Source organism: Myodes glareolus, chromosome 19 (genome assembly GCF_982192425.1).
Source record: "Myodes glareolus chromosome 19, mMyoGla1.1, whole genome shotgun sequence".
Lineage (NCBI taxonomy): Eukaryota > Metazoa > Chordata > Mammalia > Rodentia > Cricetidae > Myodes > Myodes glareolus.
The window spans coordinates 48,023,051-48,050,796 of NC_142044.1; the positions used below are offsets into that span (position 1 = coordinate 48,023,051).

General features: G+C 44.6%; 1 protein-coding gene across 6 annotated transcripts in view; it reads left to right on the forward strand.

The window, feature by feature from the left end:
- The window catches only part of Ppara (peroxisome proliferator activated receptor alpha), a 70,600-nt gene that overhangs the window by 22,101 nt on the left and 20,753 nt on the right, over positions 1 to 27,746 (forward strand). For all 6 annotated transcript variants that reach the window (XM_085678554.2, XM_048444927.3, XM_085678553.2 and 3 more), the window contains one exon: positions 21,142 to 21,388. In XM_085678554.2, the coding sequence (XP_085534680.2) occupies positions 21,142 to 21,388 (247 nt within the window). The remainder of the gene's footprint in view (positions 1 to 21,141; positions 21,389 to 27,746) is intronic.

Below are 27,746 nucleotides of genomic sequence, written 5' to 3' on the forward strand. Positions count from 1 at the left end.
AGTGTTAAGCTGCACACCTGTAATCAATTTCACATGACTGTGACATATTGGTTGCTTTTTTTTTTAACTGTTTATGTAGTTTGGGATTTGATTTGCTGATATTTTGCTGAAGACCTTTATGTTGAAACTCATAAGCAAAATGCAACTGTAGCGTTCCTTCTTTTAACTGGCTTTGCTGGGTTTTTGAGTGGTACTAGCTTCATGGAAATACATTGGGAAGCATTTCCTTCTTGTCCTGGTTAGACTTAACTGAGAACTTGGCATGTCTTAGATGACTTGGGGGAGGGGACTGGAAAGCGAAAACCGTGTATCTTTGGTTTTGGCCTCCTATCTTTATCAGGCTGGTCTGTGGCTCTGTCTGTAGGGGATCGTCTTAATTGGTAATTGAAGTAGCAGGGCACAGCCCACTAAGGGCAGCACCATTCCCCAGGCAGGTGGCCCTAGGCTCCATAAGAAATCTATCTATGCATGGGTCCGTGAGCACCAAATAATGTTCTTCTGTGGTTTCTGCTTCAAGTTCCTGCTTGAGTTCTTGCCTCAGTGATGGGCTGTGGCCTGGAAGTGTAAGCCAAGTAAATCTTTCTTCCCCAAGTTGCTTTTGGTCATAGTGTTTTATCACAGCAACAGAAATGAGACAAGAATACTTCATTTTTTTAAAAAGAGATTATATAAGATTGTTTATGGGTTCTTCTTTAGATATTTGGTAGAATCCTCCAGTAAAACCAGCTGAAGCGGGGTATTTCTTTGTTGGGATGTTTTAAATCACAAATTGAATTTTGTGGTCATCAAACTATTGGTGAAGTTATGACAGTAACTTCTGGGAATTTGTCCATTTCTTCTCGTCTGTTTTATTTCCCAACACGGGGGGCCTGCATCTTGTGTCTATCAGCCTAACTGGGGTTTGTCAATTTGATTGCTTTTCCTGAAGATCCAACTTTTTGTTTTATTAATTTTCTTTATGGCTTTTTTTTAAATTTTAACTTCATTGATTGCTGCTTCTGTTTTATTATTTTCTTCCATCTCTTGCTCTGCATTTTCTTTGCTATCATTTTGTTGACTTCCCAAGGAAGACTCTTAGGTTATTGCTTTGAGCTCTCTCTGCTCCTCTTTCCCCTGCTGGGTATTTTAGGGCTAGGAGTTTCTTTCTGCCATATTCCTGCAGCTTCTCATGATTCTGTTGCAATTGCCATACGTTGTGTTTTCGTTTAGTTCTGAATTGAATGTTCCAAATTTGTTTTGAGACTTCATCTTGACTTGTGAGTTGTTTTGAGGTGCACAGTTTCATTTTCAAACATTTAGGAATATTTATGTCATATTTCTCTTGTTAATTTCTAGCCTGATTCTGTTGTTATCAGCAAACACAGTTGACGCGGTTTTGGTTTTAAATGACTGAAATCTACTCAGTGGCCCAGGATATATGTCTTGGTGAATTTTCACGGGCTCTTGAGGTAAATGAAAGTGGAACCTGCTGTTGGGTGGTGTCTTGGCCCTGCTGAGGTTCTGTAGCCAAGTTATACTAAGCTGCGGCCGGCAAGAGAATTCAGCACTAAAATATATGCTATATGATCCTGGGGACCAGTGTTTGGATCTGTGGAACTCGGGGATATGCTGGGAGGGTCTTGCAGCCCTCCTGTAATTCCAGACTCTGTGGAAACAGGAATTCCTAGAGCAAAATGGCTGGCAAGAGGAGACATATCTGCAGACTCCCTGAGAGCCCCTTCCTCGATGAATGAGGCGGAAAAGCAACTGAGGATGATTCCTGATGTCATTCTCCATGCACACCCTCACATATATGCACCTGTACACACATGTACACACATGTACAAACATATGTATCTATACACACATATGCACCTGTCCAGGCATGTACACACATATACATGTACAAACATGCACCTGTACACACATATGTGCACACATGCACCTGTAACACTTGTATACATACCCTGCTACATATGCACCTGTGCACACACACACACACGATAACAGAAAATGAAAAGCATTATCACGAGTTGAGTCATGTAGAAACAGTGTGAGTTTATTTCTCACAGGCTGGGAGTCTGGGATCCCAGGCTCCAGCTCTGTGACTAATGAGCACTTCCTGTTGCAGAAAGGTCTTCTTGCGTAGTCTTTACCTGGTAGAGAGAGGAAGTGACTCACAGGGCTCTGCCCTATGTGCTCTCTTCCCATCCCATCCACCCTCTTAAGCTAAACGCCTCCCGAAGGACGCATTTCCTTATACCATTGCCTTAGGGGTGAGAATTTCAACATGCCTTAGGGGTAAGAATTTGGATGGAGATAGACCATTGAGCTACCGGACTACCACGCATGGAGTCTTCTTGTCTTATTAATTATGTTCCCCTGGTCTTCCATAATCAAGCTGACTTTCTGTCCTACTAACGTTATTGGGTCCTAAGAGGAAGGTGCTGAAGTCTTCAGCCATGCCCGTGGACTGGTCCTGTTTTCCCTTTGGCTTTGCCAGTTTTTGCTTCATGTATTTGGAGGCCCCCTGTTTGCTGTCACGTCTTTCTGGTAGGTGAATCCCTTCATGGTCATTCATCCTCTAAGTATCATTCTTTTAAAAAGAAGTGCTGTGACAGCCTAATAATGTTTTTCCCCATTTTGTTGAGAATTCATTAGTTCTAATGTGTCAATGTCAGGCATGAACAGTGACATGTTATCTGATGGTTTTATGGTACCATATTTTCTAAGACTCAAAATGAAATCTAAGTGCAGATTTGGGGATGGAGCCAATTGTTGAATTTAAGCAATGTTTTGAGTAAGTATGAAGAAAGCAACCTGCTAGATTCTTGGACCTATGTATCAGGATATCAAGTATTCACCTAAAGAGCTATATAGAACCTCAGGTGCAGGGGCTGGAAAGATTGCTCCATGGTTAAGAGCACTTGTATCTCTAGCAGTAGACCAGGGTTGGGTTCCCAGCACCCACATGGTGGCTTATAACAGTGTAGAACTCCAAGTTCCCAGGGTGCACCAGCTTCCTCTGAACACTGTGACCACAAGGCATGCACATGGTACATGTGCACACATGCTGACAAGACACTCATATACATAAACATTTTAAAAATTAAACAGGAATCTCAGGTGTCTGCCCAAGGAGTATACTAGGATCTTTAAGTATAATGACCAATTTACTTTGAAATTATGCACGCAATATTAGTGAATATGAGAAGCTACTCTTCAGAAGACAGTGTGGCATGTAAAACATTGAAGGGGCCAAGAACATGGCTTAGTGGGTCCAAGTGCACGTGCTGTGAAATAGGGAACCTGAGTTCAAATGCATAAAAGCTGGGTATGGCTGGGTATGCAACCCCAGCGTTGGTGGATAGGCATGAGGCTCCTGGCTGCTTGCTGGCCAGCCAGCCCAGCTCAAACAGTGAGTTTCTGGCTCAGTGAGAGACTGTCTCAAGACCTAAGGAGGAAGGTGATAGAGGAAGACAGCAGCGTCATGCTCTGGCCTCCAGATGTGCGTGTTTAAAGATGAGCACTCACTCACACATAAACACATGCCAAGTTTTAAAAAACATTTATAAAGTATTGAGAAATACCAACCAAATGGCCTTATTATAGCCAGTTTATTTTATGATGTGTGAAAATGATCGGCCCCTTGTCCAGAGAAGATAAAAGCCAGCTTAAACCAAAACAAACAAACCAACAAACCCCAAACAAACAAAACAACCAGACAAGCAAACCAAAATCTGCTTCCAGAGATGCTGGGTGTCAGGTCGTACAGTGTGGGTCGTTCTCAGACAATAGCAAGTATGGGAGACGTGCAGACCTGAGGATGGCCAGGCTGACACACAGGGAGGAGACTGACCAGTGGGAGGGGTAGTGTCCACCCCCAGGCAGGTGATGAGAGGAGAAAGATCTCTGGCCCCCAGACATCTGCCAATGAATTTTGGGGTACATGTCTATGAACAGAACTACTTGCGGCCAGAAAAAGAACTATCGGAGAAATTTAGAGGGAACAGAGCCCAGGACTCACACCAGACCAGGCATGGTATCTGGCCCTTATACAGGTCCAGGAACTCTGCCAGCTCCCATTGCCAACCTGGAAACCCACATGCTTCAGTGGGAACCCAACAGGAGATCCCTCCTCAGTAGTGGGGAGCGCTTAGCTGGCACAATGAATTGCAGTGCTCCTGTCTAGCAAATCTCCAGGACCAGATGTGGAAAGAACGGAATTGCCCAAGTCATTTAGCTGCATCCCTGCCCCAGACAAAGGTCAAAAATATTTCTAGGAATACAAAGCTTCCCCACAGCAAGCAAGGAAAGATCACAAAACCAGTTATCTGAACATTGCTGGCATGGGAAGACACAGGAAGAGAGGACCTATAATGAGGATAAAAATCAATGCTTTGAAATGTAGCAGGAATGGCCATGGATATTAGATTTAGCAGCCAAGTACATTAAAGTCATTATGATTGAATTTCAAAGGTTCAGAAAGCCAAGTGGAGACATGGATGATATTATGGAGAAAATTGAAGTTCTCCGGTGAAAATTGCAAGCACCGAGATAGAAAACCCACTGAGTGGGGTTGGTAGCAGATTAGACACTGCAGAAGAAACACTGGTGAGGTTGAGCCTAGTCGGGAGAGCCATTTAAAATGATATACACAGGGGGAAAAAAAACATTTTTCAAAAAGGAAAAATGCCATCAGTGATAGTAGTTTGACTTTAAGCATCTACATGTGTATATAATTGGAAACCTCAGGGAATAAAAGAGGGACAGGGTTCTGATTTCCTTTCTGTTGTTGTGACCAAAAGCAACTCACGGGAAGAAAGATTTATATGGCTGACACTTCCAGGTCACAATCCGTCACTGAAGGAAATCAGGGCAGGAGTTCCAGGAGATTGAAGCGAAGGCCGGGGAGGGAACATTCCTTTCTGGCTCGCATGCAGACTCATGCTTAGCTAGCTTTCTATATACAACCTAGAACCGCCTGCCCAGGGAATGGTGTTGCCCACAGTAGGCTGGGCCTTCCTGCATCAATTAATAATCAAGATACTCTCACCTCAGACATGCCCACAGGCCAATCTGATCTAGAGAATTCCTCAATTGAGACTCCCTTCTCAGGTGGCTCTATGCTGTGTCAAGTAGACAAGTAAAGCAGCTAGGACAGACAGAGAAAAGTTTTTAAGAAAATAATAGAGTTTTTCATCTGATAACAAAGCTTTAAAACACACAAAGCTTGCCAGGTGGTGGTGGCTCACTCCTTTAATCCCAGCACTTGGGAGGCAGAGGCAGACAGATCTCTGTGAGTTCGAGGCCAGCCTGTTCTACAGAGAGAATTCTAGGACAGCCAGGACTACACACAGAGAAACCCTGTATTTAAAAACCAAAACCCGAAAACAAAAGAAAGCAAAAAACAAACAAAACAAAATAAACCACATAAAGCAAAGAATGATGTCACTGGAAGGAGAACTATCTAAGGACACAATAGTCATCAGATACACAAGACAGATACAGACACCAGCAAAGATAAAGTGCATTGAACAACATTGCCAACCAGCTTGATCTAACTGACATTTATGTGAAATACCTCCCCGCCAACAGGACATACAGTACTTGTTAAATTACTTAATTCACTAACACAAACCATGTTTTTGGTTATACAACAATGCTCAATAAATTTGAAGAGATTCAAGTCATATAAAGTAAGTTCTCTGGCCATAATGGAATTAAATTAGAAACCAGTCGCATAAAATATGACTGGAAAATCATCAAACATTTGGAAACTAAATGACAAACTAAGCCAGTAAGGAAATACCAGAGGAAATTATGAGGTGCTTACACCAGATGAAAACTTAAAACAACATGTTAAAGGCTCGTGGAATGTTGCTTCCACTTAGGTGGAAATTCATAGCGCCAAAAAGATATATTAGGGGAAAGAGAATGAACTCGAATAAATAATCTTAAACTAGAATAAAGGTCTGGGAGGAATGGCTCAGTTGAGTACTGTCATTCAAACGTGAGGATCTGAGTTCAAATCCCCATCACCCACATAAAAAGTTGGACATACATTTTCTTGGAAGACTTTGCCTCTGACCTGCTCCAAGTGCTCCACATCTCTCTGTAGAATCAATAAAATACAGACAGCCAGTGATGTTGAGTAATCATAACTCGGCTGAAGAAACGGATACGGCGTGTCCATTTCAAGTTGAGGCCAACTGGAGAGTGTGATCGCTGTAATCTGGAGCAGATCAAGAAGGAAGAGTCGGTTATCTTTCAGCTGAGTCATTCCTTTTCCTGTTTCTTTTTACCGTGTCCAGGTGGCATGCCTTTTCTTTCAAACTTTCCCGCACAAGGATAAATGGTTCTATGGTTATTTCTGTTTTATTTGTTATGGAAAAAAAAAGTTGGGTGTAGCAACAGGCACCTGTAATCCTAGTGAAAGACAGGAACAAGTCAGTCAGTCTCTAGACCTTGTTAGCCACTCGGTCTAGTGAGCTCGAGATTCAGTGAGAGACCCAGTCTCAGTGCATAAGTTGGTTCACAGACCACAGTGAAGGAGGGGGTGGTAGGTGGAAAGCTCACAAGGCCAGAGGTTAGGAAGGGCTGGAGCCAGGGTCTTCTGGACAGGATGGGACTACTATACTCATGAACTCCCAGCAGCCATGGTCGCCTGTGAGGTTAAGCAGGTCAACATTCCAGCAAGGAGTGGGGAGAGGGTCTTGAGATCCCCCTCAACTAATGAGCTAAAGGCAGTCAATAGCCTCTAGGAGAGGGAGAGTCAGTTTTCCTTAAGTGGTCCCTGGCAGGTTGACCATGCTTCATTGGATGGCCACACACCCAGGAGACTATGGACAGCACAAACTGGAACTAATGGATTGCTAAGTTAGGGGGAGGGAGGGAGGGAAAGAGAGAGAGGGAGAGAGAGAGAGAGAGAGAGAGAGAGAGAGAGAGAGAATAAAGTTACAGGGATAATGGGATGGGGTGAATTTGGGAGGCGTTAAATAGAGAAGTTAGGGTAGATATGATCAAAATACAGCATATGAAATTCTAGTATAGTTAAAAATACTTGTTAAAAAAATTAATGAAGCCACCTGATATCAACTTCTGGGTTCCGTGTGCACACTGTCTTGCACATATACATGCACAAACACACAACAGTAGATTATAAAAGAAGCTAGAAAAGGATAAACAAATTAAATCTGATATAAAGCAGAAAGAAAGAGGGATCAAAATGGAAAGGGAGTAGTTAGGATACCAGGTGGAGAGAGAGAGAGAGAAAAAATCAATGAACAACTAAGCGTATTCTTTGGGAAGGTAAATAAAACTGAGAAACCACTAGCCAGGCTGATTGGGGGTTGGGAGAAAAGTCACCAACATCTGGCCTGAGTGGGGCCATCACAAGGTCTACAGACATAAACAGGCAGTAAAGGAGTATTAGGAACACATTTGCACCAATAAATTTGACAGCACAGATGAAAAGGACAAATTACTTGAACTTTCAAAACCCATTTCCAGAAGAAATACATCATCCAACAAGCCCTAAGACTATTAAATAAAGATTTTTTTTTTTGCTAAGAGACTTCTCTCAGAGAATTTCAAGATCAAATGACTCCACTGGAGGGTTTGCCCAAATATCTCAGGAAGAAATAATGCTGGCTCTATACATTCTTTCAGGAAATCCGAGAGGTAGAAACAGTTTCCCGTTCATTCTGTGAATTCCGCAGGAATCTAACAATAAAATTAGTAGCAAATAAAACTGAAGATCAATGTCCCTGGTGAACATAGAAGCAAAAATTCTACTAAAAAATTTAGGACTTAGAATTCAAGAATCTGTTAAAAAAAAAAAAAAAAGAGCATGCTAAAGATGGTGACCTCAGGAATGCAAGGCTGGCGGGACAGCTTGAGAAGCAACAACAGAAGATAGAACACCCTCTCGGCAGTGCTGGGCGCTGCACAATCATCTCAGTAGCCCCAGAAAAAGTATTTTAAAAAAAGACAAAATATTTTTTGCTTATAACTTAAAAACAACAACAACTGTTTCTTGGCAAAGATGGAGAAAGGGAATTAGTTGCAACCTGCGGTGCCATGCTTGTATGTTTGGTTACTATGTACGTGAATGTCAGTCTATACCTGACCCCAGATAAACAAAGGTAACCCAGAATAGATGGTAATACAAATACAAAGTCCAAAGCAGTAGAACTTTAGAAGAATTCCTGGGAGGAAAGCTCTGTGACTTTGTATTAGCACAGTCTTCAAAGCTCTGAAGGCAGCCGCCTCGTCTATAAAATAAATAAACAAAATAAATATAAAATAAATAAAAATGGAGTTCGCCAAAGACTTGCTCTCCAAGATGGCACTAGGAGAATAGAGACACAAGCTGTGGAGTGGGCGGGATCCTACGTACAGCACGTGCTTGATAAAGTATTATATCCATTATACAGAAAGGACTTTAAAGCTGGAGAACACCGATCTAAGCTTTAAAACTGGCAAAAGATTCGAATAACAGAACACCAAAGAAGACGTGTAGTAAATGGTCTGTGGAAAAAAAAAATGGTCAGCATCTGTAGCCATCAGAACCGTCACCTGGCACCTAAATCTCGTGCTCCCCTCTCGGGGCCTCCGTAGTCTCAGTGTGGCACTGCACACACAGAGAGTGTCCCGATTCAGAGAGCCGACCACACCAAACACCAAACCAGGCCTTGCACGCATTGGCGGTGGGAAGGGAAAACGATGCAAACACTTTGGGAAACAAGTTAGTGGTTTCTTTAGAAGCTCAACAAGGGTCTGGAGAGACGGCTCAAACACTGGCTGCTCTTGCAGAGGACCTGAGTTCAGTTCCCAGCACCTACAGTGCAGCTCACCACTGCCTGTTAATTCCGTTCCAAGAGATCAGATACTCTCTTCTAGCCTCCATAAACATCAGACATGTACACAGTGTATGTACACGCATGCAGGTACTCATGCATACACATAAATACATACATAAACAAACCTTTTCAAATAAACATTGAACAAATACTTACCACCATTCAGCATTCCCAGCCCTGGGTTTTTCAGCCAGGACAAAAGAAATACATGCGTAGATTTTACCCTGGCTCCCGAATGCCTCTCACTGCCTTGTTTGTAGAGCCAAGAGCATGGAAACTACTCGAATGTCTATCAGCAGGTGAGTGGGTGGTCAGACGGGTTACCCACCCCATAGCTGTGACTTTGAAGCAAGGGAGAACTGGACAAGTAATACAGCCAAGCCCACGATGGGGTGCATCTCAAAAGGATGATGCCAAGTGAAGGGGCCAAACCACAGCTACCGTGATTTTTAGTGCACTGCTCTGTAGCAACAGACACTGGCAGGCAGGAATGCTGATGTGCTGGGCATGAGAGTATGGGGGACCATCAGGGGTGACGGACATGCTGTCAGCTTGGTGACGGTGCTGTCATAGGTGTGTATGACAGCGTAGTCTGTAACCTTTGCACGCTATCAATGTGTAGACTGTTACATGTCAGTGAACCTTCCTTTTCCTTAAGATTTTTTTTTTGTTTTGGTTGTGTGCATGTGTATATATCTGTGTTTGGTATGGCGTGTGAGTGAAGTTGCCTAAGGGAGCCAGAGGCTTCAGCTCCCCTGGAGCAGTTGGAGTTACAGGAGGTTCCATTCTATCTGACAAGGATGCTTGGAATAAAACCTGAGTCCTCTGGAAGAGCAGCACATACTCTTATGCGCTGGCCCATCTCTCCAGCCCCTGAAGCTTATTTTTGAAGTAAAAAGGGAGAAGATAGTTGGACATCAATATGGACTGGAACTGAGGCCTTGGCTGAGGGCTCAACTGAGACCCAGACTCACGCGGCCCTAGGTAGTGACACCTACAATGGCTCCTTTTGCTAAGTGAGTAGGCAAATAGATGTGTGTGACCACACAGCATTCAGCAGCGTGAGCCGTTCCCTGAGAGTCGGGTGACCCCCGAGTCTTCACCAAACTCTATCAAAGATGCCAACACAGAATTATACCACTCAGTCATGTGTGGTGACACACACCTTCAATCCCAGCACTCAGGAGGCAGGGAAGGCCAGTTTGAGTTTGAGGCCAGCTTGGTCTACATAGCAAGTTCTAGGCCAACCATGGCTACATAGTGAGACCCTATTTCCCCCAACACACACACACACACACACACACAACAAACAAATGAACACATAGAACTATACTACTCAATGGGACATGCACTATTGTGTGTGTGCATTCACATGCATCTTCATACACAGGAGTGGTTGCAGATGCCAGAGGTCAACCTCAGGGTCATTCCTCAGCAGCTTTTCATCCTGTTTTTTTGAGACATGCACGCTCATTGGCCTTGGGGGTCTCTAGTTTGGCTAAGCTAGCCAGCCAGCAAGCCCCAGGGATCCACCTGTCTCTACAACCCCAGTGCTGGAATTGCAAGCACACGCCACCACACACAACTCTTAAGTGGTTCCTGGGGCTCGAACTCAGTTCCTCGTGCTTGCATGGCCAATATTTGCTAACTGAACCACCTCTCCAGTCTGTGTGCTCTTGAGATATACAAACCAGGAAGGAAAATGTTAAGTGTGAACTGGAAGTCGTGGTGCGGAATGAGAAGCAGATGTCGGCAGCCAGGGTTAACTATAACTCATGGGCTGTAACCCTCGGCAGGTTACCGAGACTCTCTGTACTTTATTTCCTTAGCTATAAAGTGAATTCAATAACAGCGCCTGCCTCACGGGGCCGGGCAAGGATAACAAGAGCTGGTGGTATCTTAGATGTTAGGTACTTAGGACTCAGTGCGTGGCTCATGATAAGAACTCAGGAGTGTTTGTGCGGCTGCCATCACCGCCAATATAATCGGCCACATCTCTGATTTACAGCAGTGTTGTGTCTGACAGACAGACAGACACCAATGATGACTGCTTCCTCAATGGTGGGCTTAAAAGTCTGTAAGTTGTAAGATAAACGCACCAGGCAGAGACAGAGGAACTTAGCAGTCCACTGTAAGGTGGAGATCTAGAAAAGGGTGCTGTTAGGTCCCACCCATGAAAACTGTTCACCAAAGAGAGGTGGGTACTAAGTATTGGTGAAGAGGGCATTCCGGAACCTTGGAGAGAGAGTGAACAGGGTGAGCAGGAGCTCTGCACGCTTCGCACCCTTTGAATAGCTTTCTGAACCCATGGTTCCCAGCCAGAAGTGATTTCTCTTCAGCATTTTGAGGGTATCAACTTTTTTTTTTTTTTTTTTTTTTTTTGCTTCCTGTGGTTACTGTTGAGAAACTCAAAAGCTTTCTCATACTTGACCCCTTGCAAGTGATGTCATGTAAATGATGTCATACGCCTCTCCTGCCTTCTGGAGAAGATCAACTGGTCCCCAGTGTGCAGTGTGCTCTGGAACTTTCCAGCAACTAGCCTTACTGTGTATATTTCCTCATCCTATCTGGACCCCTTTGGACCCTGGCATCTGTGAACTTTCTTTCTTCTTGAAGGCACAGGGAGGGTTTCCCTCTGCTCTGTTCCCAGAATCCTCCTGTTGCTGTTGGTGGGTTTCACCTCTTGGTCCATCTTCTTCCTGTATTGCTCTCTGCCTTAATTTTTGAAACAGTCTCTCACTGAACCTAGCACTCACGACTAGCAGCTACGCTGGCCTCTGGAGTCCTCTCATCTCTGCTCCCAGCACTGAAGGGACAGACACCTGCCACCATGCTGGTTTCCCCGTGGGTTCCGGGGACTCAGACCCTGGTCCTCACACTTGCACACCAAACACATGACCCACTGTCTCCCCAGCCCTTCTGTCATCCTTCCTACGGTCCCACTTGTCCTGCCACTCTGCTCTCAGTGAGCTTCCAATCTTGGTCTTCCCAGCCCTCTGTTAAGTTTGTGAGAAAGATTTTATTGTCCAACGGGCTTTGGTCCTGAATGGGGATCTCCAGGCTGCCGCTTTCAGAGCCTTTCTGGGTCCACGTCAAGCCGGGAATTTCATCTTAGGACTTACCTATGGCCTCTTCCCACACCTTCAGAGAGCATCTGCTCTAGCAAACTACAGTTCCACTGGCTTGGTGTAAAAATCAAAAGCAAAGGTCCAGGGAGATGTGTTTAATGTAGACCCATCTTTCTGTCTACTTCCGAAACCACAGAATTAAAGTAACTATTTAGAATCTAGGACTGTTCCCCAAAGTGACTGCCTTTCTATACCTGTAGTTCTCAGCTTGTGGGACGTGACCCCTGGGAGGGGGTCAAGCAGCCTCTTCATAGCGGTCACATATCAGATATTCTGCATGTCAAGTATTTACATTAACATTCATAACAGTAGCAAAATGACAGTTATGAAATAGCAGCAAAAATAATTTTATGGCTGGGGGTCACCACAATATGAGGAACTGTGTTAAAGGGTCACAGCATCAGGAAGGTTGAAAACCACACTGATCTAGTCAGTCAGTTTGGCCTTGAGAAAAGTTGGTCTTCCACTGAGTTGACCCCTGGACACAAGAAAAAGGCTTTTATTTCTCCTCCACCATGTGTGTTGTGCCCTGGTCTGTGAATGTGCACACAGCCTCCCCTCCATGGGCTGTGTGCCGCTGGCCTCCTCAGGTCACATCACTTTGCTCAGTGAAGTGCTTCTGTGTTTCTGATGTTTGACCTTGGTCTCCTGTAGCTTCTAAGTAATATACAGCTCCTGTTCCTCCATCACCTCCGTGTGTCCAGACGTGTGTGTTCATTCAAGGACAAAACGTGTTGTAGCTTCAATAAGGCTGGGTCCTGCCTTGGCAGATGCTATGCTTGGGGAAGACCTGCTAGGCAGGAAGGAGATCATGGCCAGAAGAGGGGATGTAGAGATGAGTCAGTGGAAGAAATGGCACTCACCAGGTGTCCCTTGTTCTGTCTGCAATCAGAACAACCTCCCCGTGTGGCTGTATTGGTTGAGACTCTCCCCAACTGTATTGGTTGAGACTGAGATACTCAGGAGTATGGGCAAGTTTACAGGGTCCTAGTGCTCCCTGCCCTGAGGATGAGATCTGCACCCCCACCAACACTGAGAACCTAGGGATGAGCACCATCACCCATGTCATTGTTTCTCCCAAGTATGCAGGGACCTGGTCCTCATGTCCCTCGTAGACCTTAAAAACACGACACCTCACTTCCCCACCTCCCATGGCTCTACATCTTTTGTAAGGGGCCACCTGTTTATTCCCAGCTGCTCAGCCCCAAAATAATCACACAGAAACCATATTATTTGCAATAAGCATATTTCCGGCTAGCTCATACTTAAATTAACCTATCTCCATTGTTTTATGTATCACCATGAGGCTGTGGCTTACCAGGTAAAGTTCTGGCATCTGTCTCCAGCAAGGCAACATGAATTCTTCCTGACTCCGCCTTCTTTCTCCCAGCATCCAGTTTAGTTTTCCCTGCCTAGCTCTATTCTGCTAAGCCACTGGCCAAAACAGCTTCTTTATTATTAACCAATAAAAGCAACACATATACAGGAAAACCTTCCACATAATACATCCAAAATATCTTTTATATTCTGGGTGTCATAGATAACACCACATCTTCCAGTTAGCTGAGCCAGTGTCCTTGTCAGGCCAGGGTCCTCCTCGTCCTAGGCTCTGCTCCCAATACCTGATGCAGTCATCTCTAGCTTCTGTCCCCTACTTCCCACCCCAGCTCTCTGGGGCAACCCCCAAATGTAGAGGGACAGGATGACAGCCCCAAGAGGACGTGTATTGCTCCTGCTATTATTCTGTGGGTGCAGAGCCTCCCCTGCTGCCAGGGGAGATCATGATGTCTGGAGCTCCTGCTTCGCAGCCCACCCCTTACTGCTCTGAGGGTGACATCCAAACTCCTAAACATGGTGGGTCCTGAGGCACCATGACAGGCCTGACAACTTCTCCTACATGTGCTGGGTTATCTCTTACCACTCCCACAGCATGAGAAGTCATAAATGGTCACAAATCGGTCACGGTTTCTTCCATCCAAAGGTAGGGTTCATTTTTCCACCTTGGGTTGGGGTTGTCCTTGCAACTTGATCTGAAATACAGAATGTGGCTAGAGAGATGCTGTACAGATTAGGAGTGAGAGCTGGCCTAACCCAAGAGGCCTCACCCTCTTGAGATGGTGCAGCCCTCTGAGGAAGCCCAACAGCGCCCAACCCCAGTGAAGATGGAAGACTTGGCGGGCGGGGACCAATCAGAAGTTAGAACGAATTGCTGGGCATGTGATTGAGGTGATGTTGAACCAACCAGCCATGAGTGAGTCTCCCAAGAGCTATGACTCAATGACAGAGCCTTTATCATCAGCAGAAAACCTGCCTTGCTGGGCCCAGTTCTATTTGCTGACTCAGAACTGGGAACGAAGTAGTAGTGCTTTTAAGCCATTATGTCTAGAGCAATTTGTTACACAGTCACTAGCTGATACAACTCTTGGCATAGCTTGTCTGGCCTTCATTGGCCTTTATTTTCAGTAATGTCTTGGTCATTCATGTAGGTGCACTGTTTCCTTCTTTGTGAGGTGCCCTTTGCCCTCTTCTGTTGAGTTTCTGGTCATCTCTTAGGCTTCGTGTCTGGTGTTCCTGATCTCTGACCTGCCATGGTTCCCACACAGCACCTAGCATCTCCAACTGTTTACCGACATGTGCCTCTTATGTACTAGTTGAGCAAGTAAATGACCTGCTCTCTGACCCTTTTCCTGTTCTGTGAGTGGAACCCATAACTCCCATCCCGTCTCGGTACTGGGAATATTCAAATCATTCTTTTTTGAGGACCTGACACAGCGGGTTGCCTAATAAATGTTTGTTTTTCCCTTGTCCTTCCTTTTCTGCCTACTCCCCACTCCTCATTCCAGGGCCCTGGCTCATGGGCCCCTTCAAGACTGTGGTTTCTAGAGTTGAGCACAAGTGTTAGCTTCAGTGGCTATTTGGGTCTCGCAGAATTCGTAAAATACGGTCTCTCTTCCCAAAGGGACCATCGGGTTAAGTCTAGTCCTCCTTTGGAGTCTTTGCTGATTGAGTTTTTGGGCCAGCTGCCTATGGCCCTTCCTCATTCTGGACTGCTGCCATCACTCTGGCACAGTCCACTTTGGACATGGCAGGGCTATCGATCCGTGGCTTCTAACCATCACCTGGCTACTAACCATCACAGCATGGTCCCCAGGGCTGTATGTTCTGTCTGCACAGGACTGAGGCCTCTGAGTGACAAAGACAAATGCCAGGTTAGTTGACTTTGGATTCTTAGGACAAACTTCTGGTCCCGCTCACCTTAGATTGCATCAGACACAGAATGTGCCCGAGCTTGTGGCCTTTCTTTCATTATTTTGACATCTCTATTCAGAACGGTAAGAGTGCATCAAAAAAAAAAAAAACATTTCAGAAAGTTAAAAAAGCACGTTGGGTTTCAGTTAGAAGTCATAAGCCCTGTCACGTAGTGGGGACCTGTTCCTCAGCATCAGCTGGGGAATACCCATCTTATGCTGTCAAAGAAGGGCTGTGGAGGCCCAAAGCTGCTGTCTTATGCCACATTGGGCTTGCCATCCTATTTCTCACCCCAAGTGTTGCTTGTGATCACAGAGTTTCAAGGTCATCCCTTCATCATTGTTGGGCAAGATCTAGGAATGGTGAGGAAATGATTGGGACTGTGTAGGGCTTGATTTGTTAAAATACGCCCCATGTTTCTTTACCATGGCTACGTGCTAACCTTGGCCTTGGGTTTCTTGTGTGTCTTGTGGGCACTGTCTACACCGACCATCGGCAAGTGGATCTCTGTGTGGTTGGTAATAATTAACCTATTTTGTTGAGCCCCTGGGTCATAGGTGAAGGTACACAGAGGGCGTCTGCGGCTTTTTGTTTGTTTATTCTGAAATGTTAGTTTAGGTCTTTGTCCGACAGACTGCACCCAAAGACTTGTAAATATGACTATATTATATAAAAGAAATCTGCAGAGTATGACTAGCTTGTAAACTAGACTTGGTGGAGAGAAAGACTCCATCTGGGGCCACTTGTGGCATCAATGGTCCTTTGATAAGACTTCCTCATTGGGATTTCTTTTTTTAGACTTCCTCATTGGAATTTCTTTTTTAATATTTATTATGTATACAATATTCTGTCTGTGTGTATGTCTGCAGGCCAGAAGAGGGCACCAGACCTCATCACAGATGGTTGTGAGCCACCATGTGGTTGCCGGGAATTGAACTCAGTACCTTTGGAAGAGCAGGCAATGCTCTTAACCACTGAGCCATCTCTCCAGCCCTCTGATTGGCCTTTCAACCACTCCTTTAAGCCTAACCATGCTTCCCGGAGCAATGAAAGGGTTAAACTGGTTTCTCTAGGTTTGTAGTGTAGAGCACTGAGGCGATGAGCTGAGGGTGTCCTGTGATACAGTAAACTAGGGAACCACTGGAGAAGGCATAGTGGGGAAGCGGGAGCCTGCGGGTGTCTGGATGCTTTCCTGACAGGTATCCCAGGTTCGCTTTTTCATCAAGGGATTCAACTGTTTCCATAGCTGGGGCAGTGTTGTGCTCCCTCCTATTTAATAAGTAGTTCTAGAAGATATTTAGGAAGTGACTTGTCAATCTGAGAAACCTCTGTTAATAATACACAGGTTTGATGATGGCCAGGGACAGCAGGTGCCCCTGGGAAGCCCAGAGTGATTTTTCCTATGTTACAAGGTCTTCCTTTGTGACCTAGGTTAGCCTAGAACTCACAATCCTCCTGCCTCACAGCCTTCCTAGTAGCCAGGATTCTGTGTGAAAGTCATTTTGCTGGTTTGGGGGTTTGACTCTTTATTTTTTGTTTTTGTTTTTTGTGTTGTTTGTTTGTTTGTAGACAGGGTCTCACCATGCAATCCTGTCTGTCCTGAAACTCACTCTGTAGACCAGGCTGGCCTCAAACTCACAGAGATCCGCCTGCCTCTACCTTCCAAGCTGTGGAATTAAAGGTGTGCGCCACCACATCCAGCTCCCTTGCAGGCAGATGAACTTCTGGACTCTCCCCTGGCACACTCTGTCACAGGACATATCCAAAGTTCAGCTTTTGCAGTTCTGAGGGAAAAGTCAGGCGAGTCTCCCGTCCCTTTGCCTCTTTGTGTTTATTGTGTGCTGGGTGCTAGTTCTCACCCCAAAGCCAGGGAGTGTGCTGAACCAGCCTAGCCAAGTCCTTTGCTTTCAAGTGAGGGGTTGGTCCCTGTTCCCCACCGCTCTCGCTCAGTGACTGGGAACTTCTCTGTTCATTATTCTGCTGAGATGTTTTCCCCTGCTTCTCATAAAATTACAGTCCCTGTGGTTATACTTGACTCTGAAAACTGCTGGGGATATATCCAGTGCACAATGCCCTTGGTTTCTGTTCTCCATATCTGCTGCACAGATGATGCCCTTGGAGGCTGTGTGCCCTTTCTGACTGACACCCGTAGCAGCTGCACATCCAGAGGAGCCCCACCTGGCACAGGTGACGGCAGGATCACTTGCTCTGGGCCGAGCGGTAGAAATGGCTTTTCAACACCTGCTCCATGGTAGAGATTGTTTTGGACGTAAGCATGCAAAAATCAGACAAATGCACCCCTTGCTCTATCAAGACGTACAATCTTGTAGGAGAGACAGATGTATGAAGTTACACAACCCTATGCAAATAGGGCCCAGGCGTGGTGGGCTTTAGAGGTGAATGAGCTGAGCCCCACCTGGTTTCACACAGTAAGTGCTCATTGTGTGATTAGCAAGTCGGGTTAGTCTAACCATCTAATGTCCTAGAGTGGTAACATGCAAGATGCTTCAGCATCAAAGGTTGCCAATGGATAATACCCAAGTTCTCATGTGCTTTGTCTTGTCCTAACATGAAAATGTATACCTGTTTCTTTTGTTTCCTTTTTATTGAATGTTCTAGAGTTTTCAGATAGTTAACTTCCTAATTCCCAATGGAATATTTTTGTTACTTAATTCAATTATTAACCACACACACACACACACACATATACACCCGCCAAAAAAATAAAAGGTCCTGAGCCATGTGGTTACTGCTGAGATAGGGAACTGTTTCTCATTCTTCTATCCTTCTGGGACATCTGGAGCACAGGGCACAGCCACTGGCTGCCCTGGCTGCTCTTCTTAGTGAACCGTCAATGGCAATAAACTGTGGGTGTTGGACACAGTGGTAGGACTGCCTGGATGTTTTTGCTCCTAATCAGAGTAAGCGAGGATGCCAGTGTATGCTGGGAACCTCAGGCTGAGCATGTTGGGGTGTACCCATATGACCTCTGTTATCTATCTGTGGGACTCACTGAAAAAGAAAGGCTTTTATCTGCCCTGCTTGGAATCAAGAAGGACCTATGTGTTCTATGTGGTGCCAGGCCCAGCGGCCAGAGTTCACATCAGGATTGCCCCACTCATGAAGAGGTATTATCCCAGCTATCTCATGAAAGGAAAGACCAGCGTTTCTCTAGATAAATCCAGTTACTCTTTAAAAGCAACCAAGGAGTCAAATCACACGATTCCCAAACACTGGCGCTCCCTGAAGGTCATGACAAGGAAACCAGCTCATGGTCTTAGCCCAGTGCTCCTGGTGTGTGGGAATAAAGGCTGCCGTCAGTGACAGGGACAGCAAAAGGAGAGGACACAGCCCTTCCTTAGTACAGACTTTGCCCTGTTCTGCCCTTTTCATGGGGATGAACTTTATGTCTGACCTTATGATTGTGGCTTTTGAACATTTTGTTCATGATGAAAAATAACTTATGTAATGCTTATCATTCCTCTATCTGGTTTGCCAATTGGAGAATTACTCCTTTCAATATAATACAAAATAAAGTGTGTCGACAGGCTGGGGTGTAGCTCAGTGGTGGGCTGTGCTGAGCATGCAGGAGGCCCTGGATTCCGTCCCCAGCACCGCTGCTCCCAAAAAAAAGTAGGCACCGATTTGTGGCAAAGCATACATGAACAGAAAACAGGAAACCATCCTTAGCCTACAAAGGTTAAGATTATGTGTATGTGTCTGTGTGTGTGGTGTGTGTGGTATGCAGTGTGTGTGTGTATGTGTGTGTGGTGTGTGTGTGTGGTGTGTGTGTGGTGTGTGTGTGGGGTGTGTGTGGGGGTGTGTGTGTGGTATGTGTGGTGTGTGTGTGTGTGTGTGATGTGTGGTGTGTGTGTATGGTGTGTGTGTCTGTGTGTGTGGTGTGTGTCTGTGTATGTGGTGTGTATGGTGTATGTGTGGTATGTGTATGGAGTGTGTGGTGTGTCTGTGTGTGTGGTGTGTATGGTGTGTTGTGATGTGTGTATGTGGGGTTGATGTATATGTGTGTGTGCTGTATATGTGGAGTGGGTGTGGTATGTGTGTATGGAGTGTGTTTGGTTGGTGTGTGTCTGTGTGGTGTGTGTGTGTAGGTGTAGGCCAGCATTAGTTGTCTTCCTGACATTGTTCTCCACCTTGTCTTTTGAGACAGTCTCATTGAACTTGGATGCAGCTTTTTGATTAGTGGGCCAGAGAGCCCCAGGAATCCTCCTGCTTCTGCCTATTCAGTCCTGGGACTGTAGGTGCACACTGCCATGCCTGGCTTTGTCTGTCAGTGATGGGGAGTGAACCCAGAGCCTCAACCCTGACAGCAAACACTTTACCAGCTGAGCCATCTCCCCAGCCCCTGATGATGATTCTTCACTGTTTCCCCCTGTCTATAATGATTACCTGTGATAACTTGTCAGGGCTCTAAGTCTGAGATGTGAATTTTCACAAAAATATATTATTGTACCCATTTTTCATTCCTTGAGGAAGCCCAAACACCCCTTTCTCTTTGCGCTTGAGAAGTTTGTTGACATTTGGCAAGTGGGAGAATGTGGAGCTGCCAGTGCACGTGTGTTCATTCAGTGCTGGGAATTGGAAGTGCTCTTCAGAAGACACGGGCCCTCTGTGGTCACAGCACGGCAGGAGCTGCTTCATTTGGAGCCCACAGCCTTGCTAGTCCGCAGCAACTCTGGCCTTCTCTGCGACGTGAGCTGTGGTGTTCTCTGTGAGGCTTTCTCTGGGACTACTTCTAGATGGAAAAACAGGTCAGGAAGCTGAATGTCGTCTAGTCAGTCTGGCTGGGTGCTTGGTGACCCTGTCGGGCTTAGGTGGGCTGGAAGTCGGGCCTACTGAAGGCAGCAGTAGGCAGTCCCAGCAAAGCTGCCGAGGTGAAATAGCAAAGCAAAGAGGCCTAGTGTGCAATATTTCCATGGGCTGGACTGACGCACTAAGGAATTGAACCTTGACCTGGAGATCACAGGAAGTCATTTAAGATTATGGAGAGTGTACTTATCATGGGGGCACTGTTTTTTGCTTGCAGGTAAGTGGAGTTTGGAGTTGCCTGGGACTTAACCTACTTTAGATATTTTTAAAACTCCACAAAGCCCTTGGTACTGTATAATTTTTCTAATACTATCTACAATAGACTGACCTTCACGTGTACAGAACACCCAAGAGTGAATAACACACAACACTCTTGCTGGCTGCTCCAACCTTCCCTCCTGGTGCCCCTTAACCAAGCCCAGTGGCCTCCCTGCTGATCCTAGAATGTGCTGGCATGTGCCAGCACTTGGTGTTCTTTGTACTGGAACATTCTTCTCCAGAACAGCCCATCCTTCTGGGGCTTCCGGGTGTGAGGCATCTGTGCTTCACCTGTTCTTGCTCATGTCTCTCACCCCCACCAAACATCCCATTCATTTGGCCCCTACCTGTGTCCCCATTGGAAGGCATGTTTTAGGGGACAGGAATTGTCTTTTTGTCCATGGCTGGAAAGTCGAGCTCATGTGTAGTGAACAGTCAGTAAGCAATGAAGGGTTGCCCTTTGCATACAGTTTCACTCTTTCTACATTTGTTGTTTGGAGATTTTAAAATACTGGGTCTATACATGTGCACCAAACATGTTGCCTGTTGCCCATAAAGTTCAGAGTTCCCTGGAACCACAGTTACAGATGATTGTGAGCTGCCATGTGGGTGCTGGAAATCGAACCCAGATCCTCTGCAAAAGCAACAAGTGCTCTCAATTGCTGAGCCGTCTTTCCAGACCCCATTCAGAGAATGCATCACTGAGATTTCAAGTGTCAAGGTGGAAAGTCAATGCTGTCACTGCTGAGATTTGAACTTAGACAGCCCTTCAAGGATAAGTGGTGTTCATTTCAGAACAGAAAAGGAACGCTCTTCTGATTATTTTTGTCCCACAGATCGGCGCTCCGTGGCCTGCCTGGCCACTTCCAGTCGACATGGTGGACACAGAGAGCCCCATCTGTCCCCTCTCTCCACTCGAGACGGATGACCTGGAGAGTCCCTTATCAGAAGAATTCTTACAAGAAATGGGAAACATCCAAGAGATTGCTCAGTCCCTTGGGGAAGAGAGTTCTGGAAGCTTTAGTTTCACGGACTACCAGTATTTAGGAAGCTGTCCGGGCTCTGAGAGCTCTCTCATCACAGGTAAGTGCTGCTTTCTGGAAAGATCTTCCTGGATGTGTATTTTCCTCAGAGTATTTAAGACTTTTGAAAAGAATCTCTGTCTCTCCGTCTGTCTGTCTCTCTGAAACCATCGTTACAATCAAAGTAATGATGGCACCCATCAAAGTCAGCTTGGTGCACCCCTGCAATGCCCTCCTTCCTCTTTACCACATGACTTCTGATGTGTTTTCTAGCACTGTAGGCTTTGTGTGTGTGTGTTGTGCCGGCTAGTGTGTGTTTCCTGGAACTTTCTCTAAACACATGACTCTTCTTAGACGTCCTTCCACACTCTCTGAGATCTGTTGATGTCGCCTCTGCATGGTGGTTGTGTACCTGTACTTCCCTCGGTGCTGTGCACTGCCCCACATGACGTTGTTTCTGTCACCAAGTGTCTGCCTGTGAACACTTGGAGGAACTGGAGCTATGGACAGTTCCTAGCTACCGCATTTAGATTTACTATGGATACATCCAGGCAAGGCTTTGTCCAGACACCTGTGTTTTTCTCTTGGGCAAATACATAGGAAGGGCTGAGCTAGTGGGGCAGGTGTGTGTGTGAGAGAGAGAGAGGGGGGGGTGGAGAGAGAGAGAGAGAGAGAGAGAGAGAGAGAGAGAGAGAGAGAGATTATATACACGGGAGTGCAGGTACTTGTGGTGGCCAGAGGCATTGTATTCTCCTGGAGCTGGAACTGGAGATAGATGTAAGCAATCTGAAATATATACTGGGAACAAGACTCAGGTCCTCTGGAAGAACAGTGTTCTTACTCACTGAGCTATTTCCCTAACCCTAATTACTCTAGTCAGTCAATAAAAAAAAAGGCAGCTAAGTCTTTTCATTGGAGTTATGTATATAATCAGTTTGGGGAGAATTGACATCTTCCTGATCTGAGTTTTCCTATTGATCTCTGACAGTCGTGTTTCTCATATCTGGGTCCTCTTCAGGTTCTTTGCACATATGTTCTTCTGTCTCATGTGTTGGCTTTTCCCTTATTGTGTCAGATTTATATGCAAGCATTTAATACTTTCAACCTGATTATAAATGAGTGGTATTGATTATTTTGTATTTAAATTTCTGGTTATTCAGTGCTACATATATAGGCATATAATCAGTTTTGAATATTAATTTTTAAACCTAATTAGTTCCAGTGACTTTTTAAATATAGATTCTTTAAGTTATCCTTGTAAATAATGATGACATCTGCCACAAAGACAGTTTTGCTTCCTCCTTTTCAAGATGGGTCTCTTTATTTCCTTTTTCCATATTGTTACACTGGTTAGAACTTCCAGCATGATGTTAGCTGGGAACGGTGATGCCTCTTCTTAGTACTGGTCCATGAGAAAACCACCTAGTCTTTGCCACAGAGTGTGCTGGCTACAGTTTCTCTTAGATGCCTCTAACAGCATTCCTATTGAGCTGTTGGAGTTACCTTCTTGTCCCAGCTTGCTGTGAACTTTTATTAGGCATTGATGTTAGGTTTGGGGAAATTATTTTTATGTGCTAGAATGATGATCAAAAAGCTTCCTTTTAGTTAGTTTGTATACATATTTCAAGACAAGGTTTCTCTGTGTAGCCCTGAATGTACTGAAGCTCATTCTGTAGATCAAGCTGGCACTAAACTCACAGCAATCTGCCTGCCTCTGCCTCCTGAGTGCTGGGACTAAAGGTGTGCGCCACCACTGCCTAGCCCTTTGAGTTTATTTATACAGTGAATTGCATATGTCGACAGTTAAACTAACCTTGCATTCCAGTGGGAAAATATTAGTTTGTCCTAATGCCTCATACTCTTGGTAAACAGTTTAATTGTCTAAAATTCTATTAAGAGGATGCTAGTTTTTGTATCTAAAATATCCTTGTCTGACTTTGATCTTAGAATGATTCTTGCCTTGTGAAATGAGGAAATGTTCTCTCTTTTTTTGGTTTCCTGGAAGTTTTCCTGGAGAATTGTGATGTGGAACTCTCCTCTGTATGTTATGAATATACTTTATTACCATTGGTTAATAAAGAATCTGCTTCAGCGTCTATCAGGGAAGAATATAGCCAGGCTGGAAGAGAGAGAGAGAGAGAGAGAGAGAGAGAGAGAGAGAGAGAGAGAGAGAGAGAGAGAAGATGGAATCAGGGAGATGCCACGTAGCTGCCAAAGGAGAATCACTGCTGAAACCTTTCCTGTAAGCCACAACCTCATGACAATATGCAGATTAATAGAAATGGGTTAATGTAAGATGTAGGAGTTAGTTAATAAGAAGCCTGAGCTAACAGGTCAAACAGTGTTGTAATTAATATAGCTTCTGTGTGATTATTTGGTTCAGGGCAGCCAGGAAAAGAATGAGCAGTCTCCTTCTACAAAATGGCACCCATATGTTTGGGGCTAACCCCCATGGCCAGCCACATACTTCGGATCCAGGTGCTTGTATGCCCACTTGGGGTTAAGAGGAAAGTGGCTGAGAGCATGCCTACTGCTCACCACTCCCACCTGGGAAAGCAACTGGATCTGGTCTGCTAGGTGTGCACAGGAGGAAAGTATGGCGGATTCCTGCTGCCATACACGGAGACATTTCTAGGCTACGCAGCACGCTGCATGGCAGATTTAGCTTTTACTCAGACAAAAAGGGTTTATGTGCTGTAAAGTGTTTTCCTGAGTTGAAGTGGTGAGCAGGGTTCCCACCCAGCAGTCCTAGAGCTGGCAGTAAACGTACCTCCACCATATTGAAAGGCCAAGAGAGGTGGAGCCAGCATCTAGGGCTGCTGCAACCACACTGCTTACCATTCTAAAATACTGCTTATCAGAAAAGGATGTCAGACACACAATTGGACAGATTCAGACATAAAAGACCTCTAAACGAGACACAGTGTGTTTAAAAATGTACATAGGCTTGGGGGAGAGAGGAAAAAGAGTATAGATAGTTATAAAAAGAAGTAAAGTGTTTAAAGAGACAGGAAAAGTAATACAAAAGAGTACAGACAATCATAAATTAAAGGTGATGTGGAAGGGTCTTCTATCTATCTGTTGCTTTCATTGGCTAATTAATAAAGAAAACTGCCTGGCCCGATAGGTCAGAACATAGGTAGGCGGGGAAGACAGAACTGAATTCTGGGAGGAAGAAAGCAGAGTCAGAGAGCTGCCCACCATGAAGCTGCCAGCTCAGACATGCTGCATCTTTCCTGGTAAGCCACGATCTCATGGTGGCATACAGATTATTAGATATGGGTTAATCAAGATGTGAGAGTTAGCCAATAAGAGGCTGAAGGTAATGGGCCAGGCAGTGTTTAAAAGAATACAGTTTCCGTGTAATTATTTCGGGTGTAAACTAGCCGGGAAGCTGGGATCCAGGCAGGGGTGGTGGGACGCAGCCTGCTGCTCCTATTTGCAACATAAAGGAATAAAAAATAAGCCACATAAAGATGGAAAATACACAGAGAGTCTGGATTATGTATATTATTGTGTTTTCTTTAAATTTTTTGACTGCAGAGAGACATTTGATTCTGGGAGCTGCGAAGTTAAATCAACATGAAGGTATCTTGATTTCAAAAATTGGGTCTAAGAATATGTTGCTTTGGGAAAGAGGTTCTACTTTTGTTTCCACAGAAGATGAGAACCTGTGGATTCCTTCCAGGCTAATGTGGTCTGATGGAACAAGTCCCCTCGAAAGGTTTCCCTGAACCCAAAAAATACTTTGCCCAACAAACAGCAGGAATCAGTTTGAAGAAAACTACACCCAAATTCCCAAAATGATTGTTTATAGATGTTTGTTTTCATTTAAAGGGGGATATGATATAGAGATGACTAATTTGCATTGGTATGGATCTTGGTCTATTGATACAAATTTAAGGTCAATTTTGTTACACTCTGTATGTATACATATATATTTCTACGCTTCTTTAAGGTGTTATGTTTATGCAGCTCATTTAAAAATATAATGTATAATTAAAAATACAGATTAATAGATAGTCATCTATAATAGTCAAACTTGTAGTCATGTTAATTAGGTTTTCTAGATATATAGAGATATATTTCAGTTAGATAGATAATTTTCAACACTCCGAATACCTACAGAATATGGCATTTAAAATGTTTTAAGAACTTAGACTTCTCATGACAGTGAGATACATCTGCTTCTGGCAGCATCAATCACTTCAAGAGGATGATAGGCATCGAAGAGACTCCTTATGGAGTTAGCTAGCCATCTGGGCAAGAAACTGCTCTTGCTTGGACTGCTTAATGGTATGCTGTATGAAGTGGACATGCAGGACCACAGAGAAATGACTGTTGAACTTGCCTACAGAAGGTGAGACAGTCCTTCAGGGTTCCTGTTTCATGAATGAGTCTGCCAGGCATTCTTCAGGACACAGAAGAAAGTGACTGACTGACAAACTGCCAATATAGGCAAAACAGATCTTCAAATTGCCTACTTTATGAAAATGTCTACCAGAAACTAGGGCATGTAGACTGAAGATGGATGCCCCAATGTTACAGAATAACTTTGGGTGATTGTCCAGGTAGCGAGATGTTTCTGCCAATTCTAGAACTTTGGAAGTTGCCTACAATGCACTTCCTGTTTACCTATGTAATATTATATCCTTCTGGGGTCTTTGGTGGAGTTAAAGACAGATAGTTATAGCTTTCCTTAGTTGTGATAAAAGATAAATTAGATATGAAACTTTAGACTCATAAAGCAACTGTAATTCTTGCTTGATACCTATTTTGTTATATGTAATTTTACTATGTGAAAGTTAAAACCTTCCTTTTTATTTAGACAGAAAAGGGGAGATGATGTGGGATTCCCCTCTGTATTCTATGAATATGGTTTATCACCATTGGTTAATAAAAAAGCTTCTTTGATCTATAGCAGGGCAGATAGTCAGACTGGAAGAGATATAGACAGAGAGTAGGCATCAGGAAGATGCCATGTGGCTGCCAGAGGAGAAAGATGTCTCTTCTGGAACCTTTCCGGTAAGCCACAGCCTCGTGGCAATACACAGATGAATAGAAATGGGTTAATTTAAGATGTAAGAGTTAGTTAATAAGAAGCCTAAGCTAATAGGCCAAACAATCTTGTAGTTAATGTAGTTTCTGTGTGATTATTTGGGTCAGGGCAGCCAGGAAATGAAAGAGCAGTCTCTGTCTACAGAATTGATACTTGGATTTCCTTGAATGCTTGGTTGATTTCATAGATGAAATCTGGGTCATCTGGGACTGAAGTTTTCTTAACAGCTTCGCTCTTCCTTCCTATAGCTAATGTGTACATTCTCTCTCTCTCTCTCTCTCTCTCTCTCTCTCTCTCTCTCTCTCTTTCTCTCCCTCCCTCTCCCTTTCTCTCTCCCCCTCTCTCTCTTGTGTGTGTGTGTTTGTGTGTACGTGTTTCACTATGGATAGTTTCTATTGTTGTGTTTTCCACTTTGTCAATCTTTTCTTTTGCAGTGTCTAATCTCCCTTTTGTCCATGGCAGATATTATAGTTTTCATAACCAGCACCAGGATCCATTCTTTGAACCTTCATTTTTATCCAACACACACAGTCATCTATCTTGCTTTTTAGGGTATGGTCAGAATAACTTTTTAATGTCTTGGCGGCAAATTCTATCATCTGTGTCACTTCTGGGTCTCTTTCATTCATTTCTCTTCTCATCGCGAGCCAAGATTTCTGCTTGTTTGCCTTGTAATTTTTTAATTGAGTGGCGCACACTGCGAGCTCTGTTGTGTGGTGGAGTTTGCATTCCATTAAGCATGCCCAGGCTTTGTTCAGAGATGCAGTAAGTGACTGTGAAGTGTTTGATCCTTTCGGGTCTTGCTTCTAGTTTTGTTAGATGGAACCATATAGCTTCTACTCTAGAGGTGACTTCCTCACTGCCAAAGCAGTAAGTGCATTCCAAGTGCTAGTCCTGATGTCCCACACAGTCGGGAGCATCCACTGTGCAGGGCAAGAACAGGAATGAATGTTCCTGGCCCTGCCAAGGCAGTTCCCTGGGATCAACTGCTAGGGTGTCTTTTTAGAGTTGGTTTTTTATGGTTTGCTTTCCTTTCTTCCTTCCTTCCTTCCTTCCTTCCTTCCTTCCTTCCTTCCTTCCTTCCAAACAATTTAGTTAATATAGTTTCTGTGTGATTATTTGGGTCAGGACAGCCAGGAAATGAACAAGCAGTCTCTGTCTACAGAATTGATACTTGGATTTCCTTGAATGCTTGGTTGATTTCATAGATGAGGTCCTTCCTTCCTTCCTTCCTTCCTTCCTTCCTTCCTTCCTTCCTTCCTTCCTTTCTCTGTGTGTAGGAGCATATGTGTACATGTATGGTGTGTCTGTGAAAGACAGAGGACAACCTCCATGTGTTAATTCTCTTCTTTCCACTGTG